The sequence below is a fragment of the Bufo gargarizans genome, chromosome 10 (assembly GCF_014858855.1).
Source record: "Bufo gargarizans isolate SCDJY-AF-19 chromosome 10, ASM1485885v1, whole genome shotgun sequence".
Taxonomy (NCBI): domain Eukaryota; kingdom Metazoa; phylum Chordata; class Amphibia; order Anura; family Bufonidae; genus Bufo; species Bufo gargarizans.
Window position 1 is genome coordinate 123,533,567 of NC_058089.1, and position 21,079 is coordinate 123,554,645.

General features: G+C 51.3%; 1 protein-coding gene across 1 annotated transcript; it reads left to right on the forward strand.

Moving 5' to 3' along the window:
* The first annotated feature begins 882 nt into the window (after positions 1–882).
* LOC122920462 (coiled-coil domain-containing protein 102A-like) lies at positions 883–20,269 on the forward strand. Its single transcript, XM_044269980.1, has 9 exons — positions 883–956; positions 4,434–5,203; positions 5,517–5,698; positions 14,784–14,892; positions 15,348–15,464; positions 15,542–15,751; positions 16,545–16,715; positions 17,123–17,226; positions 19,170–20,269. The coding sequence occupies exons 2-9, from the start codon at positions 4,658–4,660 to the stop codon at positions 19,291–19,293; spliced, it is 1,563 nt and encodes a 520-aa protein (XP_044125915.1). The 5' UTR covers positions 883–956; positions 4,434–4,657; the 3' UTR covers positions 19,294–20,269.
* Positions 20,270–21,079: the final 810 nt, after the last annotated feature.

The window sequence follows — 21,079 nt, forward strand, 5'->3', positions numbered from 1 at the left end:
AGACGTACACTGCGCCCGTGTGCCACCTCAGACCGTACACCGCGCCCCTGTGTACCACCTCAGACCGTACACCGCGCCCCTGTGTACCACCTCAGACCGTACACTGCGCCCCTGTGTGCCACCTCAGACGTACACTGCGCCCCTGTGTGCCACCTCAGACCGTACACCGCGCCCCTGTGTACCACCTCAGACCGTACACCGCGCCCCTGTATACCACCTCAGACCTACACCGCACCCATGTGTACCACCTCAGACCTACACCGCACCCCTGTGTACCACCTCAGACCTACACCGCACCCCTGTGCACCACCTCAGACCGTACACTGCACCCCTGTATGTATACCACCTCAGACCTACACCGCACCCCTGTATACCACCTCAGACCGTACACTGCACCCCTGTATACCACCTCAGACCTACACCGCACCCCTGTATACCACCTCAGACCGTACACCGCACCCCTGTATACCACCTCAGACCGTACACCGCGCCCCTGTATACCACCTCAGACCGTACACTGCACCCCTGTATACCACCTCAGACCGTACACTGCACCCCTGTATACCACCTCAGACCTACACCGCACCCCTGTATACCACCTCAGACCGTACACCGCACCCCTGTATACCACCTCAGACCGTACACCGCGCCCCTGTATACCACCTCAGACCGTACACTGCACCCCTGTATACCACCTCAGACCGTACACCGCACCCCTGTATACCACCCTAGACCGTACACTGCACCCCTGTATACCACCCTAGACCGTACACTGCACCCCATTACTATACACACCACCTCTGTATACTACTACCCCTATTATTATATAATCTCGGAGACTGGACTCCGCCCACAGGAGGGAGTGGGGGCGGGGGAGGAAGCGGCTCGGGGGGCGGGGCCTCCGGGGATCACGGGAAGTTGAGAAGTTTTCTGCTGCTCCCGGGATCCGGCTACAGGTCAGTAAGCGGGGAAAGTGTCCGGTACAGCCCGAATACTGCTCCACTGCACCCGGATATTATATACACTGCACCCCGATATTATATACACTGCACCCTGCTGTTATATACACCCCTCCCCTCTATATTATACAGACCGTATACTGCACCCTAATGGTATATACACTGCTCCCCTGTCTACTACCCCAGACTATACATTACAACTCAAAAGGGGAGAAGACGACCAGGGATCAGTGTATGGAGGTCACATAATACTGCCTAGCATCTCCCCTTATGCCATATAGCCTGTTGATGGTCATACAGAGGCTGGATATCCTCCTGTGGTGGCGGTCATACAGATGCTGGATATCCTCTTATGGTAGCAGTCATACAGAGGCTGGATATCCTCTTATGGTAGCAGTCATACAGAGGCTGGATATCCTCCTGTGGTTGGCGGTCATACAGATGCTGGATATCCTCCTGTGGTGGCGGTCATACAGAGGCTGGATATCCTCCTGTGGTGGCGGTCATACAGAGGCTGGATATCCTCCTGTGGTAGCGGTCATACAGACGCTGGATATCCTTCTGTGGAGAATTTGTGGGACGGGATGAGGCAACAAATCTCCCATGTACAGTAGCCGACATCCTCCTTGTGTGAACTACGGCTCCAAGATGGAAGAGCTTGGAATGACCAGATGAGGATATCCAGCATCTGTATGACCGCCACCACAGGAGGATATCCAGCATCTGTATGACCGCCACCACAGGAGGATATCCAGCGTCTGTATGACCGCCACCACAGGAGGATATCCAGCATCTGTATGACCGCCACCACAGGAGGATATCCAGCGTCTGTATGACCGCCACCACAGGAGGATATCCAGCATCTGTATGACCTCCACCATAGGAGGATATCCAGCGTCTGTATGACCGCCACCACAGGAGGATATCCAGCCTCTGTATGACTGCTACCATAAGAGGATATCCAGCATCTGTATGACCGCCACCACAGGAGGATATCCAGCATCTGTATGACCGCCACCATGCTAGAGGGCAGCCTGTATGGCAGCAGCAGGAGATGCTACTCAGTATTATGTGACCTCCACATACACCCTGCTGCAGAACTTAAAGGGCTTCTGTCATCCCCCAAAAGTCATATATTATTTTTTTTTGGCTAATTAAAATCCTTATACTGTGTTTTTCACTATGTAGCGCTCTTACCCTTTTCTGTTGGTTTCTTTAAAAACTGCACTTTTATAATAAGTGACCTCTCTACCAGCGAGCAGGGCAGTTACTTGCTGGTGGCCGCCCCCTCCTGCGGCTGCTCCTCCGGCGGGCCCTGTCTGCAATTCAAATCCCGTCTTCTCTTTTGGGTTTAGAGGTGACGTCATCGGCGCAGGCGCACTGAGGGAGTGCTGAGGGAGCGAGCGTCCTTCTCTCAGAGCGCCTGCACGGAATGAGGTGCAGGCGCAGGATTTGAATTGCAGGCAGGGCCCGCCGGAGGAGCAGAGCGCTCGCTGGCCCTGCCAATCACCAGGAGGAGGGGGCGGCCACCAGCAAGTAACTGCCCTGCTCGCTGGTAGAGAGGTCACTTACATATTATAAAAGTGCGGTTTTTAAAGAAACTAACAGAAAAGGGTAAGAGCGCTATATAGTGAAAAACACAGTATAAAGATTTTAATTAGCCCAAAAATATAATGACTTTTGGGGGATGACAGAAGCCCTTTAAAATAAAGGGGGCTCCACCTTTTGTGATCAGTGACCAAGTATCACTAGCAGTTTATCCTGTGTCAGTCTCCACTCACTCGTCGCATTACATTCTCCAGGCCGTCTTCTCTCATTTTCCGGAGCTGCTCTTCTATACATATTTGGGGGGTGTTGTCACCTCCATGGCACAGCCTCCACATATAATAGACATTGCATCCAAACCACAACAGACATTGGAAATCTGAGCAGATGTTTGTCTTGGGCTCGATGACGTCCTCGATGTCTCGCTGCCAGTCCTGGTCCCGTCTGTAGTTGTCTGCATACCGTATGTGAACCCCATAGTGGGGGGTGTAGATGCTTCCCAGCCTCCCTCTGCGGCCCTCTGCTTCCCTCCATCTTCTCTCCTCAACCACTCATTGTTTGTGGTCGCTGCCTCCCTCCGCTCGTTCTTTTCCACCACTCACTATCTGCAGTCGCTGCCTCCCTCTGCCTCCTCTCTCCTCGGCCGCTCACTCTCTCTGGTCAAGGCCTCCTCTCTCCTCAGTCGCTCGCTCTCTCTGGTCAAGGCCTCCTCTCTCCTCAGTCGCTCGCTCTCTCTGGTCAAGGCCTCCTCTCTCCTCAGTCGCTCGCTCTCTCTGGTCAAGGCCTCCTCTCTCCTCAGTCGCTCGCGCTCTCTGGTCGTGGCCTCCTCTCTCCTCAGTCGCTCGCTCTCTCTGGTCGTGGCCTCCTCTCTCCTCAGTCGCTCGCTCTCTCTGGTCGCGGCCTCCTCTCTCCTCAGTCGCTCGCTCTCTCTGGTCGCGGCCTCCTCTCTCCTCAGCCGCTCGCTCTCTCTGGTCGCGGCCTCCTCTCTCCTCAGCCGCTCGCTCTCTCTGGTCGCCGCCTCCTCTCTCCTCGGCCGCTCACTCTCTCTGGTCAAGGCCTCCTCTCTCCTCAGTCGCTCACTCTCTCTGGTCAAGGCCTCCTCTCTCCTCAGTCGCTCGCTCTCTCTGGTCAAGGCCTCCTCTCTCCTCAGTCGCTCGCTCTCTCTGGTCAAGGCCTCCTCTCTCCTCAGTCGCTCGCTCTCTCTGGTCAAGGCCTCCTCTCTCCTCGGCCGCTCACTCTCTCTGGTCAAGGCCTCCTCTCTCCTCAGTCGCTCGCTCTCTCTGGTCAAGGCCTCCTCTCTCCTCAGTCGCTCGCTCTCTCTGGTCAAGGCCTCCTCTCTCCTCAGTCGCTCGCTCTCTCTGGTCAAGGCCTCCTCTCTCCTCCGACGCTCTCTCTCTCTGGTCGTGGCCTCCTCTCTCCTCAGTCGCTCGCTCTCTCTGGTCGTGGCCTCCTCTCTCCTCAGTCGCTCGCTCTCTCTGGTCGCGGCCTCCTCTCTCCTCAGTCGCTCGCTCTCTCTGGTCGCGGCCTCCTCTCTCCTCAGCCGCTCGCTCTCTCTGGTCGCGGCCTCCTCTCTCCTCAGCCGCTCGCTCTCTCTGGTCGCCGCCTCCTCTCTCCTCAGCCGCTCACTCTCTCTGGTCGCGGCCTCCTCTCTCCTCAGCCGCTCACTCTCTCTGGTCGCGGCCTCCTCTCTCCTCAGTCGCTCGCTCTCTCTGGTCACGGCCTCCTCTCTCCTCGGCCGCTCACTCTCTCTGGTCGCGGCCTCCTCTCTCCTCAGTCGCTCGCTCTCTCTGGTCGTGGCCTCCTCTCTCCTCAGCCGCTCACTCTCTCTGGTCACGGCCTCCCTCCGGCCTCTCTTTTCGGCCGCTCGCTATCTGTGGTCGCTGCCTCCCTCTTCTGCTTTCTGCTAATGATATTTTTTGTTTGTCACAGGGCTGATTAGAGTCTCCACCCTGGAAGTCCCTGCCTGGGAGATGCTCCATGTCTTTAGCTGATACACAGAGGATGTGGGGCGGCTGGCATTTTTAGAACTGATCGGAGGGTCCATTTACGGTGCTGCTGCTGTCTGAGGGGGGTCAGCGTCTCCAGTTCCAGGAGCCTGTCCCCCTCAGACATTTGTCTTCCAGTCCTGTAAGCGCCTGCGCAGCTCCATCACTATGAGTCAGGGCAGTGGTCCGAGCGCCCGGCTGGTGGACGACCCTCTGCTCTTACAAAGCTCAGAGATGCTCTGCAGTTTGGGAAGTGCACAGCCCGAACGGATGCGACTTTCAGACTCTCTGACACCTTCACCAAAGAGCCTTCCACCGTCTCCCATTCCCCAGACTTCTATTCCTATGTCTGCCGGAGACTGGGAGAGTCGCGAGGAGTTACGGCAGCGCGAGCTCGAGGAGGCCAGGGCACGAGCTACTCAGATGGAGAAGACTATGCGCTGGTGGTCGGACTGCACCGCCAACTGGAGAGAGAAGTGGAGCAAAGTAAGAGCTGAGCGCAACAAAGCTAGGGAGGAAGGGGTGCAGCTCCGCGGGCGACTGGAAGTCCTGAGCAAAGAGCTGAGTGCGCTAAAAAGAGAGCGTCAGGAGGCCAGCAGCGAAATGGAGCAGCTCTGCCGGGAGCTTGAGAGACTGCGCGGCAAAGAGACCACAGAGCAGGAGAACGAGGAGCCGGTGCGGGATGTGGACACCGAGAAACCAGTCAACATCAAGGTTAGACCCTGAGGACCCTGGGACGGTGCAGAGAAGTGTGAAAAAAGCTAATTTTCACCCATTATGGTGGCTGTCATCTCCTGTGGTTGCTACCAAAGCTGCATTATTGATTGCTGTTTATTTAATCAGCAGGTTTCACCATTGCAGTCATAGCTCAATAGAAAGAGTGCATCATGTCACCGATTTCTAATCTGCAGCTTTGGCAGGAACCACAGGAGAACCCATGAACTGAGCAGGTAGCGCCTCTAGAACCTGCAGAAGCCTCTTTCCCTCCTACTCTTGGCTCTCACAAGCCTTCAAATTCTGATTTCAGGAGACAGACCTACACGGCAACCTGCAACCAGAGGTCTCGGAGCAACACAACGGAGGCTCGTCTCGCAGCCCAAGACCCCGGCACTGGGAGGAGCGAGACCTGGCAGAAGAGGACGCGCCCAAGATTACGGCCCTGAAGCTGAGACTGGACGAGGGTCAGAAGCTTCTTCTAAAGGAGCGAGAGTGAGTACCGGCCATAGGACACGTATACGGGCTCTGTCTCGGCTCTATTCATACTTGTCTACATAGGGGCCCATTTATGAAACGATGTATGGCCAATGTCAGTCGCAGATTTTGTTGCAAGCCATTTTGCAACAAAATCTGTGACATTTCCCACGCCGCTTTGCCGACAGGCGTAAAAAAAAGGGGCCGTGGCGCGGGCGGGGAAGAGGCTCGGCCGGCAGGTCCGTCTCATTCATCATTTTCTACGCCAGTTTTTGGTGTACAAAATGACTTAATTCGATGCCAGCAAGGGAGCTGGTGTAGATATAAGATTGTCGCACGGTCCTGCTGGAGGAAGCGCCAAAGTTATGTAGAGTCCTGCCCCCCCGCAGCCCCTCTGCCTGCGCCCCCCGCAGCCCCTCTGCCTGCGCCCCCCGCAGCCCCTCTGCCTGCGCCCCCCGCAGCCCCTCTGCCTGCGCCCCCCGCAGCCCCCCTGCCTGCGCCCCCCGCAGCCCCTCTGCCTGCGCCCCCCGCAGCCCCCCCCCAGCCCCCCCCCCCCCCCCCCCCCGCAGACCGGCATGTAAATCTGAGCCCCATAGTGTCTACATACAGTCATGTGAAAAAATTAGGACACCCTTTGAAAGCATGTGGTTTTTTGTAACATTTTTAATAAAAGGTTATTTCATCTCCGTTTCAACAATACAGAGAGATTAAAGTAATCCAACTAAACAAAGAAAACTGAAGAAAAGTCTTTTCAAGATCTTCTGTAAATGTCATTCTACAAAAATGCCTATTCTAACTGAGGAAAAAGATAGGACACCCTCACATGTATTCCCTCTTAAATTGGCTCAGATCTCACACAGGTATATCACACCAGGTGCACATAATTAGTAGATCGTTACTCTGCATGTTGAATGAGGCTTGCCCTATTTAAACCTCAGACATTTAGTTTGGTGTGCTCCTGACTGTTGAAGTGAGAGTGAGCACCATGGTGAGAGCAAAAGAGCTGTCAGAGGACTTCAGAAAAAAGATTGTAGCAGCCTATGAGTCTGGGAAGGGATTTAAAAAGATCTCAAAAGATTTTGAAATCAGCCATTCCACTGTCCGGAAGATAGTCTACAAGTGGAGGGCTTTCAAAACAACTGCCAACATGCCCAGGACTGGTCGCCCCAGCAAGTTCACCCCAAGAGCAGACCGCAAGATGCTAAAAGAGGTCTCCAAAAACCCTAAAGTGTCATCTCGAGAACTACAGCAGGCTCTGGCTACTGTTGATGTAGAAGTACATGCCTCTACAATCAGAAAGAGACTGTACAAGTTTAACTTGCATGGGAGGTGTGCAAGGAGGAAACCTTTGCTTTCCAAGAGAAACATCGAGGCCAGACTGACATTTGCCAAAGATAAAGTTGACAAAGACCAGGACTTCTGGAATAATGTTCTTTGGACAGATGAGTCCAAAATTGAATTATTTGGACACAACAGCAGAGGACATGTTTGGCGTAAACCAAACACAGCATTCCAAGAAAAGAACCTCATACCAACTGTGAAGCATGGAGGTGGAAGTGTCATGGTTTGGGGCTGCTTTGCTGCAGCAGGACCTGGTCAGCTCACCATCATAGAATCCACGATGAATTCTACTGTGTATCAGAAGGTGCTTGAAGAACATGTGAGACCATCAGTTAGAAAATTAAAGCTGAAGCGGAACTGGACCATGCAACATGACAATGACCCAAAACATACTAGTAAATCAACCAAAGATTGGCTGAAAAAGAAGAAATGGAGAGTCCTGGAATGGCCAAGTCAAAGTCCAGATTTGAATCCCATTGAGATGCTGTGGGGTGACTTGAAAAGGGCTGTACGTGCAAGAAACCCCTCAAACATCTCACAGCTGAAAAAGTTCTGCATTGAGGAGTGGGGTAAAATTTCCTCAGAACGATGTCGAAGACTGGTAGATGGCTACAAGAACCGTCTCACTGCAGTTATTTCAGCCAAAGGAGGTAACACTCGCTATTAGGGGCAAGGGTGTCCTATCTTTTTCCTCAGTTAGAATAGGCATTTTTGTAGAATGACATTTACAGAAGATCTTGAAAAGACTTTTCTTCAGTTTTCTTTGTTTAGTCGGATTACTTTAATCTCTCTGTATTGTTGAAACGGAGATGAAATAACCTTTTATTAAAAATGTTACAAAAAACCACATGCTTTCAAAGGGTGTCCTAATTTTTTCACATGACTGTACATTATGTGTGCAAGCTCGTGTTTAAGATGTATATATTATCTGTATATCGCTTGTATAGGTCCTATATGGGATGTATCTCTGTATATAGCCTGTATAGGTCCTATATGGGATGTATCTCTGTATATAGCTTGTATAGGTCCTATATGGGATGTATCTCTGTATATAGCTTGTATAGGTCCTATATGGGATGTATCTCTGTATATAGCTTGTATAGGTCCTATATGGGATGTATCTCTGTATATAGCTTGTATAGGTCCTATATGGGATGTATCTCTGTATATAGCTTGTATAGGTCCTATATGGGATGTATCTCTGTACATAGCTTGTATAGGTCCTATATGGGATGTATCTCTGTACATAGCCTGTATAGGTCCTATATGGGATGTATCTCTGTAAATAGCTTGTATAGGTCCTATATGGGATGTATCTCTGTATATAGCTTGTATAGGGAAAATTCTTACCGGGATTTTACTTTCCTTGAGTCCGGAGGCAGCACAGAATGGGTTAACCTCGTCGTCATCTTTTCCAGGACCGCCCACCTAGAACATATTAATTGACAATTAATCAATCAATTCACTCTCCTATAAGGTCTCCTCCTCCACAATGCCTCCTTGTGTTTTAAAAATAATAGACTCCGACAAATAGTGGATGCCAAAAAAGAGAATTTATTAGGGAGGGTATACTTGTGCTGCCTCCGGACTCAAGGAAAGTAAAATCCCGGTAAGAATTTTCCCTTTCCCGTTTCGTCCTCCGGCAGCACAGAATGGGATTTTTATAGATCTCAAAGGGGGGGAGTTTCAGAAAGAGCTGCCGACAATACGCCAGTGCCAAAGGCTGAACTTCTAGCGTTGATGTCCAGACGGTAGTGTTTCACGAAGGTGAGCGATGAAGACCAAGATGCTGCATTGCAGATTTCTTCTATCGGAACTTGTGCCATCTCCGCCCAGGAAGTGGCTGTGGCTCTGGTCGAGTGAGCTCTGACAGGAAATGGAGGAGGTATGGCCTCAAGTGAATACGCTTCCAGAATAGTGGACTTTATCCATCTCGCCAGGGTATCTTTGGAAGGTGAGAGTCCTTTCCTTGGACCAGAGAAAAGGACGAACAGGTTTTCACTGCCTCTGAATTCTCCTGTTCTTTGGAGATAAATCTCTAAAGCTCTTTTCACATCCAAGGTATGACAAAGATTCTGTTCTTCATTGAGAGGCTCGGGGCAGAATACTGGAAGGAACGCTTCTCTATTTCTGTTTACTGAAGACGGCACCTTGGGCACGAAGAATGGCATGGTGCGAAGCAATATTCCATCTGGAAGGAAACGTAAGTATGGAAACTTGGAGGATAAAGCTTGGAGTTCCCCCAGTCTTTTTGCAGACGTGATGGCCGTGAGAAAAAGTGCTTTGTACGAGAGCCACTTGAGGTCAGCTTCTTCCAATGGTTCGAATGGAGAGAGGGTCAGCCTCTTCAGAACCAAGGAGAGATCCCAGACCGGAAACGGATTCCTATGCGTAGGGTTAAGTCTTCTGACCGCCTTAAAAAATCTGAGAACCAACGGATGATGGAGGTATTTATTCTCAGTCATGGAATTAATAGCGGTCATATGTGACCTTAGGGTATTGGGCTTTAGCCCTTTCTGGAACCCATCTTGGAGAAACTGAAGGATGGAGGAAACGCTAATGTTTTTATGGCCAGTCTCCGACATCCAGGACATAAATCTTCTCCAGATTTTGGCGTATTTTCTATTCGTAGAATCTTTTCTGGAAGAAAGCAGCGTATTAACAACTGACTGTGAGAGGCCTTTCCCCTCTAATCTACTTCTTTCAGCCTCCAAGCAGTAAGGTGTAGATGGCCCAGACTCTGGTGATGCAATCCATTCTGAATCAGAAGATCCGGACGTGGAGGAAGTTTCCAGAAGTGGCCTTTGGACAGCTGGAATAGGAGTGGGAACCATGACCTCCTCGGCCAAAAAGGAGCGATTATTATAGCTTGAGGTTTCTCCTCTACTATTTTCCTCAGGACTCTCGGGATGAGGGGGACTGGCGGGAAGATGTAGACCGACAGATGTTTCCAGCTCATAGAAAATGCGTCTACTACAGTGGGGTTGTCGTGACTGTTTAGAGAACAGAACCTGTCCAGCTTCTTGTTTCTTGCTGATGCCATCAGATCCCAGGTCGGTGTCCCCCATCTGGCTATGATCTGATGAAAGATGATTGGGTTGAGCTCCCAGTCGGCTTGATTGATCGTCTTCCTGCTCAGATGGTCCGCTCGAGTATTGTAGCAAGCTCTGATATGCATCGCTTTTAATTCCAGCAGATGTAACTCCGCCCACTTGAATATTTCCTTGCATAGCTTCAGAAGATGAGAGCTTCTTGTCCCACCCTGTTTGTTTAGATAAAATACGGTTGACAGGTTGTCCGACCGAATCAGCACGGGCTTCCCTGATATGTAGGTTTCGAACCGGTAGAGGGCTAACAGGACTGCTTTCATCTCTTTGTAGTTTGAGGACTCCATCTTCTCCTTGGAAGACCAGAGGCCCTGCACCCATTTGTCCTGGAGGTGAGCCCCCCATCCTTGACCGGAAGCATCCGTGGTGATAATCACTGGGGTGAGGAACTGAAATCTTTTTCCCATAGTCAGATGACTCGTGCGCAACCACCATCTGAGACTCTGGATAGTAGAGGGTCTTATCCTCATTCTTGCGTCCAACTTGAACCCGTTCCGACGCCAAGCCTGTAGCATATCTTGTTGCAGATCTCTGCTGTGAATATTCGCCCAGGGAACAGCATCTGAGACTGATGTGAGATGTCCGAGTGTCCTCATTACTCTGCGGACCGATGGGAAATGAAGAGAAATCAATATTTTTATTTCTGTCTTCAGTGTCCTTATCTTCCCGGGGGGGAGATAGAGCTTCATGGCCTTTGTGTCTATTGTGAAGCCCAAAAAGGTCTTGGAGGTGGCTGGAATGATATCCGACTTCTCCCAGTTCACTAGGAATCCCACTGACTGTAGGAGTTCTATAGCTTTCTTTAAATGGAAACGTAACAGGGCTTCCGACTCGGCTGCAATTAGCCAGTCGTCCAGGTAGGGGAAGATCTGGACCCCTTGGAGGCGAAGTGCTACTGCAAGTACCACAGCTATCTTCGTAAAGACTCTTGGGGCTGAACATAGCCCAAATGGCAGGGCCTTGAACTGGTAGTGGAGTGTCACCCCATTTCTCCTGATGGCCAGTCTTAAGAATTTTCTCGACTCTTGACTTATTGGGACATGGAGGTATGCGTCCTTTAGGTCTAACGATGCCATAAACACCTTCCTCCTGAGAACCGCTGTGATGGATCTTATCGTCTCCATTTTGAAGCGGATCTTCTTCATATAACGATTCAGGTAGCGGAGGTCTATAATCAACCGACTTTTGCCATCTCTTTTTGGAATACAGAAGATCCTGGAATATACACCTGAATTTTTCTGAGAATTTGGGACTTCCTCCAGAACCCCTTTGTCTAGGAACTCTTTTAGCAATAGGAAGACTTGTGGATCTTCCCCCTTGCTGAGTACGAATCTGTTTCTTGGCAAGTAGTCGAGTTCTAGTCGATAACCTCTTCTTATAATCCCTAGGACCCAGATGTCTGACGTGATGCGACACCAGCTTTCGTAGAAGAGAGATAACCGACCTCCTACTCTCTGTCTTCTGGCGTCAAAACTCGGATTTTGGGGGTCTGTTGTCCTCTCCCTTCCTCTTAGACTTCTCCGAGGAGGCCCAGGCTTTCCGATCAGATCTCCCCCGTCCAGAACGTCCTCTGAAGTTTGATCTTCCTGAATCTTGTCCCCTATAGGGGCGAAAAAATCTGGTTTTGTCCCTGCGTCTGGGTTGCGGAAAATTCAAAGCTTTATCTTCTTTGTTAGCTTCCAGCAGTTTATCTAACTGTGATCCAAACAACTTCCCCGGTTCAAAAGGAAGAGCACATAGGTTATTTTTTGAAGAGGCGTCACCAGACCAGATCTTCAGCCAGAGAGATCTACGGATCGAGTTGGCCAATGCCATGTTCTTGGCACACAATCGTATCGTATCAACCGGGAAGTCACAGAGAAATTCCGCTGATGATTTGAGTGTAGGCAATTGCTTGAGGAGTTCCTCTCTTGGTACTCCATCTTCGATGTCCCTGCCCAGATGGCTGAGCCACACTCTAAGTGCTCGAGCAACAGGAACAGTCGCCATTGCAGCCTTATTAAGAGAGGCGAGATATGTATGTTGTCTCTTGAGGAGACCATCAGCCTTCTTCTCCATCGGATCCTTCAACAGGGCTGAGTCATCAGAGGGAAAAAAAGATCTTTTTGCTAATCTAGCTACAGCCGGGTCCACTTTAGCCGGGGTTGCCCAGGAGGATGATTCTGCTGGATCTGTTTTGTATACACTTCTGAACCTGGATCCTAGGTTGATCCTTCCTACCGGACGCTCCCATTCTTTAGACATCACGGCATCCAGGACTGGGTGTCCAGGGAACACTGACGCCTTCTTTTTAGGAAAATAAAAAAGATCCTCTTCATTATGTTTGCTGCATTTCTCCTTATTGGCTTCCATAATATTCTTGACCTCTTTAATAAGCTGATTTGTATCTGCTTTGTCAAATAAAAAATTATCTTCAATAACGGGAGAATCCGAAAAGGATGAGACTTCTCCTTCAGAGCGCGACGATTTCTCAGATGAGGATGGGGAGCGCGGTCTTCTTTTAGTACTCTTTTTCTTTGCCTTGGATTTTTTCAGGAAGGCTTTAAAGAGGGAGACCATCTTGCTCGTTTCGTCATCCGAAGAACCATCAGGGTGAGAACATTGCTCACATATATTAGTGGCGTGATCATCCGGTAGGGATTGAAGACAGGAAATGCAGAGGGGTGAGCTAGACCTCCGTTTTTTCCTTGGCGGCGAGGGTTCCTGGGTATCCCGATGGCACCTTATGCAGAGATCCTGAGGGAAGTCATCTGGGAGTGGCTGCTCGCATGACTGACACATCCTGTGCCTGCTTTTGCGGGAACTTTTTTCTCCTCTGCCGGACGCGCTGGACATCTGAATGAAGAAAACAGAGCATTAAACACAGAATATGCTGCAGACTTCAGAAACATCCAGGTTCCCATATTATCAAAAGGTTTGCCTGACAATAGGACAGGCCTATACCTTTAAAACGCTAGAGCTCGGCTGCCAGGCACAACAGGCACCGAAGCTCAGCAACACCGCTCTTTTAAATTCAAATTTGGCGCCAGATCGGGGCAGAGGCCGCTTTAGATGACGTCAGACGCACTGCGCCTGCGTTCCACATGCGTTCCACCAAACCGGAAGTATCGGCACCGGCGCTTCCCAAGCAGGTACTGCGGCTTCTTCAATGGCTGACGGCCGCTTCATACTCCTCGCATCTCTCCTGCGCCACGTGCAGCTGCGTCCACAGGTAGTCGTGCTTGAATGGGCCCTTTAGACTTGGATCGATGCCAGGAAGCGCTGGACTGAGGAGGTTAGCAACTGCTAGTTCAATCCCCGATCTAAGGGCGCTTAGCGGGTCAGACATGGAGCCAGGACACACATGGCTATCCCCATTCTGAGGCCTTGCACCTTGTCACAACAAGGCATAACGGCCGCACAATATCGGTGGGCTTCATCCTCAGATGAGGACAAAAAAAAAACACAAGGAGGCATTGTGGAGGAGGAGACCTTATAGGAGAGTGAATTGATTGATTAATTGTCAATTAATATGTTCTAGGTGGGCGGTCCTGGAAAAGATGACGACGAGGTTAACCCATTCTGTGCTGCCGGAGGACGAAACGGGAAAGGTCCTATATGGGATGTATCTCTGTACATAGCTTGTATAGGTCCTATATGGGATGTATCTCTGTATATAGCCTGTATAGGTCCTATATGGGATGTATCTCTGTATAAAGCCTGTATAGGTCCTATATGGGATGTATCTCTGTATATAGCTTGTATAGGTCCTATATGGGATGTATCTCTGTATATAGCCTGTATAGGTCCTATATGGGATGTATCTCTGTATATAGCTTGTATAGGTCCTATATGGGATGTATCTCTGTATATAGCCTGTATAGGTCCTATATGGGATGTATCTCTGTATATAGCCTGTATATGTCCTATATGGGATGTATCTATGTATATAGCCTGTATAGGTCCTATATGGGATGTATCTCTGTATATAGCTTGTATAGGTCCTATATGGGATGTATCTCTGTATATAGCCTGTATAGGTCCTATATGGGATGTATCTCTGTATATAGCCTGTATATGTCCTATATGGGATGTATCTATGTATATAGCCTGTATAGGTCCTATATGGGATGTATCTATGTATATAGCTGTATGTCCTATATAGGGATGTATCTCTGTATATAGCTTGTATAGGTCCTATATGGGATGTATCTCTGTATATAGCCTGTATAGGTCCTATATGGGATGCATCTCTATATAGCCTGTATAGGTCCTATATGGGATGTATCTCTGTATATAGCCTGTATAGGTCCTATATGGGATGTATCTCTGTATATAGCTGTATGTCCTATATAGGGATATACAAACTTGTGTTTTCATCCGTGGTAATGGAATCCATAGCGGAATTCTTAGATAACCCGAACCTTGTACGTCGAACCTGAAAACAGAAGTTCACTCATCCCTAGTCCTATATGGGATGTATCTGTGTATATAGAGCTTGTTTGTGGGAGTGTGTATTGGGACTGTATAGTTATATACAGTCTTTAGAGGTCACTGTGTATGTTTGTATATAAGCCCTATTCGGGAGGAGCCCTATACGGGAGGAGCTGTCCTATAGGCGTCACTGATGTCCCTTCTGCATGGTGTTACGTATATAATGTTCCCTATCTGTATAGAGACAAGATGCTTCTAAGTAAGAGTCTGGAGAAGATGGAGGCCGAGGTCAGCCAGTGGAGGATGAAATGTGAGGAGCTGAACAAGTCAAGACAGGAGGCCGTCACCCAGGTAACAGACCTCCATCCAGCGCCATGGCCATGATGTGGGGGCGGGGCTATATGAATGTGTAGTCAGGAGCTTGGGATATGGGATGTGTGGGCTTATATCAGCGTATAGTCAGGGGGCTGGGGAATGTGATGGGGGATGGGCTGTGGGTGTATAGTCAGGGGGCTGAGGAATGTGATGGGGGATGGGCTGTGGGTGTATAGTCAGGGGGCTGAGGAATGTGATGGGGGATGGGCTGTGGGTGTATAGTCAGGGGGCAGAGGAATGTGATGGGGGATGGGCTGTGGGTGTATAGTCAGGGGGCCGAGGAATGTGACGGGAGGGTGGTGACATCTGGTGATGATGGTGGCGGGGCAGTGGGTGTATAGCAAGGAGGCTGGGGGATGGAGCTGTCATACATGGGTGGGGTCACCTAGTGATTGGAGGCTGTATAATAGAGGCTGACCCTGTTTCTCCAGCTCACCCTCCTCAGGGACCGGCACCAGGATGAGTTGGGTCGGATCTCTGAAGATCTGCAGGACGAGCTTGGGGTGCGCTGCAGCATGGATAAGAAGCTGGCGGACCTGCGGGCGGAGGTACCTGTCCACTCTTCTCCCCATTATCACCCTGTCTCCTGTTGTGCCTTTTGTAAGTCTCTATATGGTCTGTATAGATGGAGGGGCTCCAGGCGGAGAACGCAGAGGAGTGGGGACGGCGCGAGCGACTGGAGACCGAGAAACTCAACCTGGAGCGAGAGAACAAGAAGCTGCGGCTTCAGATCCAGGATCTGGAGGAGATTCTGACTCGGAAGAGAAGACAGACTGTCAGTGCCCTGGACTCCGACCTCAAGACCATCCAGGCAGAGCTCTTCGAGAAGAACAAGGTGCATGAGCCCCCCTTCATGCATGAGACCCCTCCCCCAACACCTCCTGTACGGGGAGACCCCTTCCCCCGACACCTCCTGTTCGGGGAGGCCCCCTCCCCCGACACCTCCTGTTCGGGGAGGCCCCCTCCCCCGACACCTCCTGTTCGGGGAGGCCCCCTCCCCCGACACCTCCTGTTCGGGGAGGCCCCCTCCCCCGACACCTCCTGTTCGGGGAGGCCCCCTCCCCCGACACCTCCTGTTCGGGGAGGCCCCCTCCCCCGACACCTCCTGTACGGGGAGACCCCCTCCCCGACGCCTCCTGTACGGGGAGACCCCCTCCCCCGACGCCTCCTGTATGGGGAGACCCCCGACACCTCCTGTACGGGGAGACCCCCTCCCCCGACGCCTCCTGTACGGGGAGACCCCCTCCCCCGACGCCTCCTGTACGGGGAGACCCCCGACACCTCCTGTACGGGGAGACCCCCTCCCCCGACGCCTCCTGTTCGGGGAGACCCCCTCCCCCGACACCTCCTGTACGGGGAGACCCCCTCCCCCGACGCCTCCTGTACGGGGAGACCCCCGACACCTCCTGTACGGGGAGACCCCCTCCCCGACGCCTCCTGTACGGGGAGACCCCCTCCCCCGACGCCTCCTGTACGGGGAGACCCCCGACGCCTCCTGTACGGGGAGACCCCCTCCCCCGACGCCTCCTGTTCGGGGAGGCCTCTCCCCGGTGTCCCCTCCTGTGACCTGGACCTGCCACGTCTGTGCGCTCAGGTGACATCCCCTCCATGTTTCCTGTTCTCACTAGGAGCTCTCCGACCTGCGGCATAATCACACCAAGCTGAAGAAGCAGCATCATGAAAAGTCCGCAGAGCTCGCCCACGCCGGCCGCCGCCTGGAGCAGCTGGAGGGGGAGGTGAAGAAACTGCGCCTCCGGGTGGAGGAGCTGAAGAAGGAGCTGGGGCAGGCAGAGGACCAGGTAACATGGTGGATGACCAGAGGGCAGGAACCAGAAGCAAGCATGTCCAAAGCCAAGACCTGCCACTACTAGACCCCGCCCACACCTTCACAGCCCCGCCCCTGCTGATGACATCACTAATATAATGACATGTGATCGGACATGAGACCCACACACCTTAGACTATAGGAACATCTATTACTGCTGACAACCTGCCTGTATATCGTGTGAGAGGTTGTCGGCCCCGCCCCCTGCTGATGACATCACTGATGTAATGACGTGATCAGACATGAGATCCACACACCTTAGACTACAGGAACATCTAATACCGCTGACAACCTGCCTCTTTATCATGCCTAATACACTCCCTGGGGGTTGGGATCCTTTCTGCTGATGTCTCAGATCCTTCGATGAATCTCTCATTGCAGTTGGATGAGACGCAGAATCAGACGCGCAAATTACAGAGATCCCTCGATGAACAAACCGAGCTGAATGAAAACCTGCAGGTTCAAGTGGAGCATCTACAGTCCAGGTGCATGCTGGGACCTACCTACGTATATGTGTCAGCTGTCTATCTAAATATATATATCTATCACACTGCTCTTATAGGACATGTACTGCTGGAGGTCGGGGTATCTCCCCTCTACGTGGACATGTTCTGCTGGAGGTCGGGATATCTCCCCTCTACGTGGACATGTTCTGCTGGAGGTCGGGGTATCTCCCCTCTACGTGGACATGTTCTGCTGGAGGTCGGGGTATCTCCCCTCTACGTGGACATGTTCTGCTGGAGGTCGGGATATCTCCCCTCTACGTGGACATGTTCTGCTGGAGGTCGGGGTATCTCCCCTTTACGTGGATGGGTTCACACTGCTCCTATAGGATATGTATTTATGTAGGTCGGGGTATCTCCCCTCTACGTGGACAGGTTCACACTGCTCTCATAGTACATGTACTTATGGAGGTCGGGGTATCTCCCCTCTACGTGGACAGGTTCACACTGCTCTCATAGTACATGTACTTATGGAGGTCGGGGTATCTCCCCTCTACGTGGACGGGTTCACACTGCTCTTATAGTACATGTACTGCTGGAGGTCGGGATATCTCCCCTCTACGTGGACATGTTCTGCTGGAGGTCGGGGTATCTCCCCTCTACGTGGACAGGTTCACACTGCTCTCATAGTACATGTACTTATGGAGGTCGGGGTATCTCCCCTCTACGTGGACGGGTTCACACTGCTCTTATAGTACATGTACTGCTGGAGGTCGGGATATCTCCCCTCTACGTGGACATGTTCTGCTGGAGGTCGGGGTATCTCCCCTCTACGTGGACAGGTTCACACTGCTCTCATAGTACATGTACTTATGGAGGTCGGGGTATCTCCCCTCTACGTGGACGGGTTCACACTGCTCTTATAGTACATGTACTGCTGGAGGTCGGGATATCTCCCCTCTACGTGGACATGTTCTGCTGGAGGTCGGGATATCTCCCCTCTACGTGGACAGGTTCACACTGCTCTTATAGTACATGTACTTATGGAGGTCGGGGTATCTCCCCTCTACGTGGACGGGTTCACACTGCTCTTACAGATTATGTACTGCTGGAGGTCGGGGTATCTCCCCTCTACGTGGACAGGTTCACACTGCTCTTATAGTACATGTACTGCTGGAGGTCGGGGTATCTCCCCTCTACGTGGACAGGTTCACACTGCTCTTATAGGACATGTACTGCTGGAGGTCGGGGTATCTCCCCTCTACGTGGACAGGTTCACACTGCTCTTATAGGACATGTACTGCTGGAGGTCGGGATATCTCCCCTCTACGTGGACAGGTTCACACTGCTCTTATAGGACATGTACTGCTGGAGGTCGGGGTATCTCCCCTCTACGTGGACGGGTTCACACTGCTCTTATAGGACATGTACTGCTGGAGGTCGGGATATCTCCCCTCTACGTGGACGGGTTCACACTGCTCTTATAGGACATGTACTGCTGGAGGTCGGGATATCTCCCCTCTACGTGGACGGGTTCACACTGCTCTTATAGGACATGTGCTTATGGAGGTCGGGGTATCTCCCCTCTACGTGGACGGGTTCACACTGCTCTTATAGGACATGTACTTATGGAGGTCGGGGTCACACTTAGTCTTCCTGCAGCGTGGATTTCAGTTTTATCGTCGGTTTGATCTTGGTTTACTTTTCACGTTCTGTGTTTAACCCTTAATATACACTGTGTCTCTAAATACATATACAGAGAGTCTATGTACCAAGCGTGGCCTCTAGTGGACGGTGCTGTGGTTGGTAAGCTGAGAGGAGGCCGCTGCGCTCACCAAGTGCCAAGGCCTCCTCACACAGCTGACCAGCGGGGGTCCTGGTTGTCGGACCCCTGCCAATGGATAGGCCATCAATATCAGAGTATCATGTTATGATCGGGCCCTGACCTCTGCATTAACCCCATAGTCGCTGTCTGTTTCCCGCAGGCTACGGCGGCAGCAGAATCCTCCCTTGTTCGGGAAGCTGCGCACTTCACGATTTGGAAATGATGACACCGGGGAGATCGGAAGTGACCCTGACGAGGATGATCTTCAGATCCAAGTGCCATAGAAGTGTCTGTCCTAGTCTGAGAGGATTGATATCCAAGAGGATGAGGAGCGTCTGTCAGTGTCGCACTGAAGTGTCCTCCACCTGCACCTTCATCGTGGTCATACATGGAGGACACCCTGCTCTATCAGTCCCCGGATGGAGAGCTGACGGACCTACCACCCTCTACCTGCCCTGCCAGTCAGTGCACCCTACCCACGATGCACCCAGTCACTGGCGTAATACAGGTGCAGCACTGCACTCTTCACCTCATTGTCCTCCCATGCCTGGGATTGACCATAGGACCAATATATAATGGACTTCAGGTATATAACTGCTATTTAAGGGACTATATACAGGTATTCAATAGAACTATAATGGACTGCATACCCCGACAGGTAAAGAATCCATAATGCCCCAATGGTATTCCAAGCAGTGAATCAAACGTACAGCGTAGTATGGACTCTCTAATCTAGAAGATCCATAATGGACCATAGACCTCTGACCAGTATATCATGGAGCATAGACTCCCAGCAGGAATACAGTGAGGAACAGAAGTATTTGAACCCCCTGCGGTTTTGCAAGTTCTCCCACTTAGAAATCATGGAGGGTCTGACATTCACAGTGGAGGTGCATTCCCATCTGAGAGGCAGAATTTAAAAAAAGAAAGAATTCAGGAAATCACATTGTAGGATTTTTAAAGAATGTCTTTGTCTTGCTGCTGAACAGAAGTATCTGGACACCTGAGACAATCAGTGTTAATATTTGGTCCAGACGCCTTTGTCTGCAGTTCCAGAGGTCAGACGTCTCCTGCAGTTCTTGACCAGGTTTGCGCACACGGCAGCAGGGATTTCGGCCGACTCCTCCACACTGATCTCCTCTACATCTGTCAGGTTTCGGGGCTGTCGCTGAGCAACACAGAGTTTCAGCTCCCTCCAAAGATGTTCTATTGGATTTAGGTCTGGAGACTGGCTAGGCCGCTCCAGAACCTTGATATGCTTCTTACGGAGCCGCTCCTTGGTTATCCTGGCTGTGTGCTTCGGGTCGTTGTCATGTTGGAAGACCCAGCCACGACCCATCTTCAATGCTCTGACTGAGGGAAGGAGGTTGTTGCTCAAAATCTCACAATAAATGGCCCCATTCATCCTCTCCTTAATACAGCGCAGTCGTCCTGTCCCCTTCGCAGAAAAGCCCCCCAAAGCATGATGCTACCCCCCCCCCCCCCCCATGCTTAACAGTAGGGATGGTGTTCTTGGGATGCAACTCATCCTTCTTCTTTTTCCTCCAAACACAACGAGTGAAGTTTAGACCAAAAAGTTCTACTTTGGTCTCCTCTGACCACATGACTTTCTCCCCGGCCTCCTCTGGATCATCCAGATGGTCATTGGCAAACTTCAGACCTGGACATGTGATGACTGGAGCAGGAGAACCTTCCGTGCAATGCATGATCTGAAACCATGACGGCCTAGTGATCCACCGACAGTGACCTCTGACACTGTGGTCCCAGCTCTCCTCATGTCATTGACCAGCTCCTCCCTTGTAGTTCTGGGCTGATTCCTCACCTTTCTTATCATCAGTGATGCCCCACGAGGTGAGATCCTGCATGGAGCCCCAGTCCGAGGAGACTGACAGTCGTCTTTAGCCTCTTCCATTTTCTAACAATTGCTCCAACAGTTGATCTATTTTCACCAAGCTGCTTGGCAATTGCCCCGTAGACCTTTCCAGCCTTGTGGAGGTCCACAATTCTGTCTCTGGTGTCTTTTGACAGCTCTTTGGTCTTGCCCATGGTAGTAGTTGGCGTCTATTTTTT

Bases quoted from the DNA above. Each gene is read 5' to 3' on its own strand.
- LOC122920462 (XM_044269980.1), top strand. From the start codon at position 4,658: ATGAGTCAGGGCAGTGGTCCGAGCGCCCGGCTGGTGGACGACCCTCTG. The intron at 5,699-14,783 runs GTGAGTACCGGC...CTATCTGTATAG, and splicing joins CTTCTTCTAAAGGAGCGAGA to AGACAAGATGCTTCTAAGTA. The intron at 15,752-16,544 runs GTGCATGAGCCC...TGTTCTCACTAG, and splicing joins AGCTCTTCGAGAAGAACAAG to GAGCTCTCCGACCTGCGGCA.